Source organism: Palaemon carinicauda, chromosome 12 (assembly GCF_036898095.1).
Source record: "Palaemon carinicauda isolate YSFRI2023 chromosome 12, ASM3689809v2, whole genome shotgun sequence".
Lineage (NCBI taxonomy): Eukaryota > Metazoa > Arthropoda > Malacostraca > Decapoda > Palaemonidae > Palaemon > Palaemon carinicauda.
In genome coordinates this window covers 8,444,202-8,454,201 of record NC_090736.1, presented here as the reverse complement: position 1 = coordinate 8,454,201, position 10,000 = coordinate 8,444,202, and the positions used below count along the sequence as shown (strand labels likewise).

At 34.1% G+C, this 10,000-nt stretch overlaps 1 protein-coding gene across 1 annotated transcript in view; it reads left to right on the top strand.

The window, feature by feature from the left end:
• The window catches only part of LOC137650476 (titin-like), a 963,282-nt gene that overhangs the window by 587,295 nt on the left and 365,987 nt on the right, over positions 1-10,000 (top strand). The window contains 2 exon segments of the mRNA XM_068383702.1: positions 4,463-4,711; positions 7,047-7,217. Coding sequence (XP_068239803.1) covers positions 4,463-4,711; positions 7,047-7,217 — 420 coding nt within the window.

Here is a 10,000-nt window from a genome sequence, read left to right as displayed (position 1 = left end):
AACATTCGATTTTCAAACATTCGATTTACAAACATTCTACTTACAAACATTCGATGCAGAAAAATTCGACTTACAAACATTCGACTTACAAACATTCGATTTACAAACATTCGACTTACAAACATTCGATTTACAAACATTCGACTTACAAACGTTCTGTTTACAAACATTCTACATACAAACATTCGATTTGACTTGCAAACAACTTCCTGAAACCAGTTGAGTTTGTTCTGTTGAGGACCTTTTGTGTATAGCAAAATTCACCCACTTTTTATAGTGTATTGATCACCACTGGTTGGTATCTCTTCTTTCTCTCTGTGGACTTCAGGTTTGAGTTGACGTATTCATTATTCATCATTCTTCATTTCTCATTTCGTTTATTTATTTCCTTATTTCCTTTTCTCACTGGGCTATTTTTCCCTGTTGGTGCCCCTGGACCTATATCATCCTGCTTTTCCAACTAGGCTTATAGCTTAGAAGATAATGATAATAATAATAATAATAATAATAATAATAATAATAATAATAATAATAATAATAATAATAATAATAATAATAAATATTTCTTACTTATTCTGCAGCTGGACAGACAAACGAAGACCACAAGGCCTCAACTCCTTCCAGTGTTTCATAACCTCAATCCAAAACTTTCTTCACGTTTATGACAGACAGACAAACGAAGACAACAAGGCCGCAACTCCTTCCAGTGTTTCATAAGCTTAATCCAAAACTTTCTTCACGTTTATGACAGACAGACAAACGAAGACAACAAGGCCGCAACTCCTTCCAGTGTTTCATAAGCTTAATCCAAAACTTTCTTCACATTTCTGACTGACGGACACATCTATAGACTACAACACGACTGCTACTTTCTTTTTTAACTTTGTAGCTCCTGAATACAATTTTCTATTCGAGAAAATTTCGGCTCTTCTTTTTAATAACCTCCCAGATTGTCCTGACTTTGACGTATCGGATGACATTTAGGGATTTTGTCGTGAAAAATATGGTTAATGAAAAAAGGGTTGAATATTTTTACCCTTCATTCCAGCTGTGTCCCGGCTCACAATGAAGATTTTTTTTTCATCCCCTGGGAAACGAGATCGAGAAGTTGTTTGTTTTCCTCCTCGCGGAATTGGATCCATGAATGGGCTGTGAAAAAAAAGTTAATCGTACATCTCTGGAGAAGAGGAGGTCATAAGATGATTGACAAAATAAAAAGAAAAATCTTGATTTCTTATTTCAAAGCCCCATTTATGAAAGTCGGCTCGTCTATTTTCTATTTTTCAGAGACCCATTTATGAAAGTCGGCTCGTCTATTTTCTATTTTTCAGAGACCCATTTATGAAAGTCGGCTCGTCTATTTTCTTTTTTTCAGAGCCCCATGTATGAAAGTCGGCTCATCTATTTTCTTTTTTTTTCAGAGCCCCATTTATGAAAGTCGGCTCATCTATTTTCTTTTTTTTTCAGAGCCCCATTTATGAAAGTCGGCTCATCTATTTTCTTTTTGTTCAGAGCCCCATTTATGAAAGTCGGCTCATCTATTTTCTTTTTTTTTCAGAGCCCCATTTATGAAAGTCGGCTCATCTATTTTCTTTTTTTCAGAGCCCCATTTATGAAAGTCGGCTCATCTATTTTCTTTTTTTCAGAGCCCCATTTATGAAAGTCGGCTCATCTATTTTCTTTTTTTCAGAGCCCCATTTATGAAAGTCGGCTCATCTATTTTCTTTTTTTCAGAGCCCCATTTATGAAAGTCGGCTCATCTATTTTCTTTTTGTTCAGAGCCCCATTTATGAAAGTCGGCTCATCTATTTTCTTTTTTTCAGAGCCCCATTTATGAAAGTCGGCTCATCTATTTTCTTTTTTTCAGAGCCCCATTTATGAAAGTCGGCTCATCTATTTTCTTTTTGTTCAGAGCCCCATTTATGAAAGTCGGCTCATCTATTTTCTTTTTTTTCAGAGCCCCATTTATGAAAGTCGGCTCATCTATTTTCTTTTTTTTCAGAGCCCCATTTATGAAAGTCGGCTCATCTATTTTCTTTTTTTCAGAGCCCCATTTATGAAAGTCGGTTCATCTCACATCATTTAAATCGATGATCTTCCAATTACATTGACCATAAATATCAGGCTCTGGAATTCACATTAAACTTTAGGTTTCCCTGAATCTTATAGCCTTCCCTCTTTCAGGTTAATACCCCTTTTCAGTAGGTCAAGTATGGATAGAGGTGAATCATATCGTACTTTTAAAGCCATAAAGCTCTAAATAGAGTTGTTGTGACCTGATTAGTAACGTCTCTGCTTGGTGATCGCCAGACTAAGGTTCGAGTTCCGCTCAGACTCGTTAGTTCCTTTAGTGTCTGCAACCTTACCATGTTGCCTACAACCATGGAAATGTTTGGAAGAATCGCAACAGATTGCAAATAGAACCAAATTATTAGCTCATCCTGTTCAGCAAGCTAATTTCTTAATTGAGATTAAAGATTTATATTTAGATTTGACAGTGATGTAACTTATTACCTCCGTCAACAAAGTTGGGAGGAGGTTATGTTTTCGCCTCTGTTTGTCAGTTTGTGAACAACTTCCTGGCCACAATTTTACTCATAGAGCAATGAAATTTTCATGGATTAATATTTATGTTGAGACGTGGAGGTGATTCAATTTTGAAAGTACTAGGTCAGAGGTCAAGTGTCAAGGTTAAGCAAAAGGTCGACCGAATTAACCCTAACCTTAACCCCAAGTTCGTAAATGGTTGTCACACAGACTTCAAATACACCTGCGGTCTAAATTGATTCTGGGGTAGGCAAGCTGGTTTCGAGAAATAAGCTGCAATGGCAGAGGTTTGCACCTTCAGTGTTTTTCTAGTTCCTAATGTATTGTTCTTTCATACATACGAAAGTGCAAGTTTCATAAACTATATACGCAAATGTATACGAGAATTGTTTTTTTTTATTTTAAGCTTACAATGAAAAATACTTGACTTATACGAACTTTTGAATCTTTCAGTTCACTTTTAATTCATTATTTAATTTTAGATATATAGTTTATAGTATAACCCTTATATTTTCTTTGATCAATTCATTATATTTAAAACCTTTATAAAGTAAAATTTGTATCGTACTGATTTGATGTTTTTTATTTAGCGTCTCTCTTTTGATTTAAATATATATATATATATATATATATATATATATATATATATATATATATATATATATGTATATATATATATATATATATATATATATATATATACATATATATATATATATATATATATATATATATATATATATATATATATTTATATATATATATATTTATATATATATATATATATATATATATATATATATATATATATATATATATATATATATATATATATATATATATATATATATATAATTTTCAATGTATTCCATTGACTATTCTAATTACACTGCTTTGTTAATCATCATTCAGAATTATTTTGCAAAATGTTTTATTTACTTAATTAAAAGAATTATATGATTTCATGTTTGATAACATCGTAGAAACTAATACTTACCCCTAAACAATTACCTTCGTCATCTTTATTTTAGTTTCATTTTCAGTATTCTTACCATTTACTGTATATATCTATTTATTTACCAAACACTTCCCCTAATTTTGAGGTGTAACCGACATAAAAAAAGAACAAAAGGGGACTTTTCTTCTCTTTGCTTCTCCCAGCCTGACGAGGGATTCAGCCAAGTTTGGTTAGCACATGTTAGATTGCAGTATATATGACTTATTTTGATTATTTTAACAGCCTCATAAACATTAATCCTTTAAACCTTTGATAAATCAAGTCAACCAGTTTTAAGATATCGTTATTTTCATTATTTCTAACCAATATGTTTCTGCCTGTCATCTTCCAACGTTCTCTAAAGTTACAATGACGCGTATGAAAAACGTTTGCTATTCTTCACCCAAGGGGTTAACTACTGCACTATAATTTTTCAGTGGCTACTTTCCTCCTGGTAAGGGTAGAAGAGACTCTAGCTGTGGTAGGCGGCTCTTCTAGGAGAGGGACACTCCAAAATCAAATCAGTATTCTCTGGTCTTGGGTAGTGTCATGGCCTCTGTACTGTGGTCTTCCACTGTCTTGGGTTAGAGTTCTCTTGCTTGAGGGTACACTCGACCACGCTATTCTATCTAATTCCTGTGCCTCTTGTTTTGTTAATATCTTCATAGTTTATTTTAATGTTGTTACTCTTCTTAAAATATTTTATTTTCCCTTGTTTCTTCTCCTCACTAGGCTATTTTCCATGTTGGGGCCTCTGGGCTCATAGCATCCTACTTTTCCAACTGGGGTTGTGGCTTAGCAGTTAATAATAATAATAATAATAATAATAATAATAATAATAATAATAATAATAATAATAATAATAATAATAATAATAAACAATCTTTCCCCCTTGACTTATCATCCCTGTGTTCGCAGGTGGCTCGTGAAGGACCCTGAATCCGGGAAGCAAGGATTAGTGCCTGCCGGAAGCCTGGAATTCTTCAAGGAGGAGACAGTCACGGAGGAGGTCTCCACGCTGAAGAGGTCCCTGCAACACATGGTCATGCAGGAAACCCTGATGGTCAAGAAGAACCTCATGAAGGAGATCAAGGAAATGAAGACCAGGAAGCTGTCGAGCAAGTTGCTCGGACCGTCTCCCGAGGACGAAGCCAGGGCCAAGCGCAAGTAAGTAGGGATTCGAACGCCACAGTAGATTCCAGATCGAGGAACGTTGTTCAAGTCATAATGAAATTAATTTCTAAGTGAATGAATCGTTTAGAAATTAGATTAATGAGTTGTTCAAGTCTTGTAAGGAAATTCATTTCTAAGGGAATGAATCGTTTAGAAATTAGATTAATGAGTTGTTCAAGTCTTGTAAGGAAATTAATTTCTAAGTGAATGAATCGTTTAGAAATTAAATTAATGAGTTGTTCAAGTCATAATGAAATTAATTTCAAGGCGAATGAATCGTTTAGAAATTAGAGATTAATGAGGTGTTCAAGACTTGTAAGGAAATTAATTTCTAAGTGAATGAATCGTTTAGAAATTAGATTAATGAGTTGTTCAAGTTTTGTAAGGAAATTAGTTTCTAAGTGAATGAATCGTTTAGAAATTTAATTAATGAGTTGTTCAAGTAGTTATAACGATTTTTTTTTTCTAGATGAATGATTCGTTTTAGAAATTAAATTAATGAGTTGTTTAAGTCTTTTAACGTAATTGGTTTCTAAGTGAATGAATCCTTGAGAAATTAAGTTAATGAATTGTTCAAGTCTTATAACGAAATTAATTCCAAGGCGAATGAAGCCTTGAGAAATTAAATTAATTAGTTGTTCAAGTCTTGGAACGAAATTAATTTCAAGGCGAATAATTCGTTAAGAAATTAAATTAATGAGTTGTTCAAGTAGTTATAACGAATTTTTTTTTTCTAGATGAATGATTCGTTTTAGAAATTAAATTAATGAGTTGTTTAAGTCTTATAACGTAATTAGTTTCTAAGTGAATGAATCCTTGAGAAATTAGATTAATGAATTGTTCAAGTTTTTTAACGAAATTAATTCCAAGGCGAATGAAGCCTTGAGAAATTAAATTAATTAGTTGTTCAAGTCTTGTAACGAAATTAATTTCATGGCGAATGATTCGTTGAGAAATTAAATTTATGTTTTATGTATTTCCTTTTGAAAAATATTGTTCCTCGTGAAGCTCGCAATGAGGATGGCAGGTATGTCCTAACGAGATTATCGGTTGCATTAGATTGCCTTGCTATGTATAATAGCAAGGTACGGGCTCTTTGGAATTAATATCGTTATAAAACTTGAACAACTCTTTAATTTAACTCCTTAACGAAACATGCGCCTTGAAATTAATTCCGTTACAAGACTTGAACAACTCATTAATTTAATTTCTAATCGAATCATTCGCCTGGAATTTAATTCCGTTATAAGTTTTGAACAACTCATTAATTTAACTTCTTAAGGAATCATGCGCCTTGAAATTAATTCCGTTATAAGTCTTGAACAACTCATTAATTTAATTTTTTATCGAATCATTCGCCTTGAAATTAATTTCGTTACGATACTTGAACAACTCATTAATTTAACTTTTCAACGAATCCTTCGCCTTGAAATTAATTCCGTTATAAAACTTGAAAAACTCTTGCGTAAGTCAGTTAACGATGCGAAAGAGATATGTTATATAAACACAAAGGACGGACAGGATGATGATGAAAATGACAGCAATATGACGACCGTGGCAGGAGTCCGAAGCCCGGACTAGGCTCCGCGAAGCAGACGTAGTCCTGAAGAAATTTGATCTATTCTTATTGTAGCCCCAAAAAGGGTATATAACTATATGATGCCAGTGGCATTTCAAAGTTCTTATTGGAATATGACCTTTTTACTTTTTTTTTTTTCAAATGGTATACGAGATTTTTTAACGTGTCATTGTTAATTTATTTATTTTTTTCTGTTGGTTATATTCTATGTTATTAAGGGGAGTTTGATGTTGGGGTGGTGGGTGGGGGGGGGGGGGGGCGGGGGCGGGGTTGTATTTATTCAAGGACATCTAATTATCCCTCAATTCAAATTACATTATAAACAAACTGGAAAAGTGTATTTTAGTCATGCCCCTATTTCAGTAGGAAACACTAAACTTCATCTTTACTTTTTATCTCAAGGGAGAAGTTTTATTTAAACACTTCATGTAAATAAAGAGAGATTCATTGTAATACCTACATCATGCCATTAATGAGAGCTTCATCTGAAGCCTTCTATCCATATTCATGCCATTAAAGAGAGCTTTATTTCAGGCCTGCAATTCTTGTCCATATCATGCCTTGAATTATAGCTTAGTTTGTTATGGCTTCCATCCTTATTTATATAATTAAAGAGAGCTCCGTTTGAAGCCTTCCATCCATATTCATGCCATTATAGAGAGCTTCATTTGAAGCCTTCCATCAAAGAAGCTTACTGTTATGCAACGACCATCCCAAAAGCAACCATCACTAAGGAGAGCTTCTTTCCAGGGCGACCATCCAGGAGCTCATCGAGACCGAGGAGGAATTCGTGAAGGACCTGCAGTTCGTCATGGAGAACTACTTCAGCCTCATGGAGAAGCCCTCCACGCCCAGGGCAGTCCGCGACCACAAGGATCTCATCTTCAACAACTTCAAGTTCATCGCTGACTTCCATCAAAGGTTTGTGTGTGGGGCACTTTGGGTGGGAGAGTCTGGTCACTTTTGAGGGGAAGTACTGAAGTATGGTAACTTTTGAAGGGAAATACTGAAGTCTGATCACTTGTGAGGGGAAATACTGAAGTAGGGTCACCTTTGAGGGGAAATACTGAAGTAGGGTCACTTTTGAGGGGAAATACTGAAGTAGGGTCACTTTTGAGGAGAAATACTGAAGTAGGGTCACTTTTGAGGGAAAGTACTGAAGTATGGTAACTTTTGAAGGGAAATACTGAAGTCTGATTACTTGTGAGGGGAAATACTGAAGTCTTGTCATTTTTTGAGAGGAAATACTGAAGTCTGGTCACTTTTGAAGGAAAATACTGAAGTAAGGTCACTTTTGAGGGGAAATACTGAAGTAGGGTCACTTTTGAGGGGAAGTACTGAAGTATGATAACTTTTGAAGGGAAATACTGAAGTCTGATTACTTGTGAGGGGAAATACTGAAGTCTTGTCATTTTTTGAGAGGAAATACTGAAGTCTGGTCACTTTTGAAGGGAAATACTGAAGTAAGGTCACTTTTGAGGGGAAATACTGAAGTATGGTAACTTTTGAAGGGAAATACTGAAGTCTGATCACTTGTGAGGGGAAATACTGAAGTCTTGTCATTTTTTGAGAGGAAATACTGATCTGGTCACTTTTGAAGGGAAATACTGAAGTTGGGTCACTTGTGAGGGGAAATACTGAAGTGTTGTTACTTTTGAGAGGAAATACTGAAGTAGGGTCACTTTTGAGGGGAAATACTCAAGTATGGTCCCTTCGGAGGGGAAATACTGAAGTATGGTCACTTTTGAAAGGAAATACTGAAGTATGGTCCCTTTGGTGGGTAAATACTGAAGAATGGTACCTTCTGAGAGGAAATACTAAAGTCTGGTCACTTTTGAGGGGAAACACTGAAGTATGGTCACTTTTGAGATGAAATATTGAAGTATGGTCACTTTTGAGATGAAATACTTAAGTATGGTCACCTTTGAGGGGGGATACTGATATACTGAAGTATGGTCACTTTTGAGGTGAAATACTGAATTATGGTCACTTTTGAGGGGGAATACTGAAGTCGTCTGGTTATTTTTGAGGGGAAATACTGAAGTATGGTCGCTTTTGAGGAGAAATACTGAAGTCGTCTGGTTACTTTTGAGGAGAAATACTGAAGTATGGTCACTTTTGAAGGGAAATATTAAATTATGGTAACTTTTTAGGGGAAGTACTGAAGACCTGGTCACTTTTGAGGGGAAATACTGAATTATAGTCACTTCTGAAGGAAAATACTGAAGTAGTATGTAAATATCTGTATTGAAATACAGTGAAGGGTGGTTTAGTTAACGTTTTAGATCTGCAAAACGTTTATTGACTATTACTTAATAGAGGCTCAAATCCAGTTAAAAAAAACATTAAAAGTGAAAAAAATAGAGATTCTTGGATTGCATATAAATGAAATCTATACCAGAATACGATAGTCTTTTATGATAAGGTTCAAATCCTAAACCAATAAGAGAAGTTTATTCTTGGATAAAATCTGTACTAAAATATAGTGAAGGATGATTTAGTTCACGTTTTACATCTGCAAAAAAGGTCATGGACTAATACTTTATTTAGGCTCAAAACCAGTTAAATAGACATTAAAAGTGGATAAAATAGAGATTCTTGTATATCTTAATATATTTGTAGGTACACTATTATTATTATTATTATTATTATTATTATTATTATTATTATTATTATTATTATTATTATTAGCCAAGCTACAACCCTAGTTGGAAAAGCAAGATGCTATAAGCCCAAGGGCTCCGATAGGGAAAAATAGCTTAGTGAGGAAAGGAAATAAGGAAATAAATAAATGATGAGAATAAGTTAACAATATATCATTCTAAAAACTGTAAAGGCGTCAAAACTATACCCATAATCAGGCTGAAATATGTACTGGAATAAGATAAGTCTTTTTAGGTAAGGTTCAAATCTAGATAAAACAATAGGAACATTTTATTCTTGGATAAAATCCGTATCGAAATCTTAGATATTAATGGTTCACAGTGCCTACATCATCATCATCATTTCCTTCTACGCCTATTGACGTAATTATTATTATTATTATTATTTGCTAAGCTACAACCCTAATTGAAAAAGCAAGATGCTATTAGCCCAGGGGCTCCAATAGGGAAAATAGCTCAGTGAGGAAAGGAAAAAAGGAAAAATAAAATATTTTAAGAAGAGCAACAATGTTAAAGTAAATATCACTTTATAAACTATAAAAACTTTAACAAAACAAGAGGCAGAGAAAAAGATATAAGATAGAACATTGTGCCCGAGTGTACCCTCAAGCATGAGAACTCTAACCCAAGAGAGTGGAAGACCATGGTACAGAGGTTATGGCACTACCCAAGATTAGAGAAAAATCTAATCTTCTACCCTTACAAAGAGAAAAGTAGCCACTGAACAATTACAGTGCAGTAAGAAGAATTGTAAGAAGGGCCTTGATTAGATTTCACGAGTCGTCTCTATCTTGAGATTTTAATTCAATACTTCTCCAATCATCATCTCCTACTTCACGCTTCATAGTCTTCAGTCATGTAGGCCTGTGTCTTCTAACTCTTATAGTGTCTAGTGGAGCCCAGTTGAAAGTTTGGTAAACTAATCTCTCTTTGGGAGTGCGAAAAGATATACTTAAAAAACTCAAAATATGAGATAAATCTCCATAGCTTTTTTCACAGTAGATTAATAATGATTTTGCGTATATTCGTATGGAAGTTATG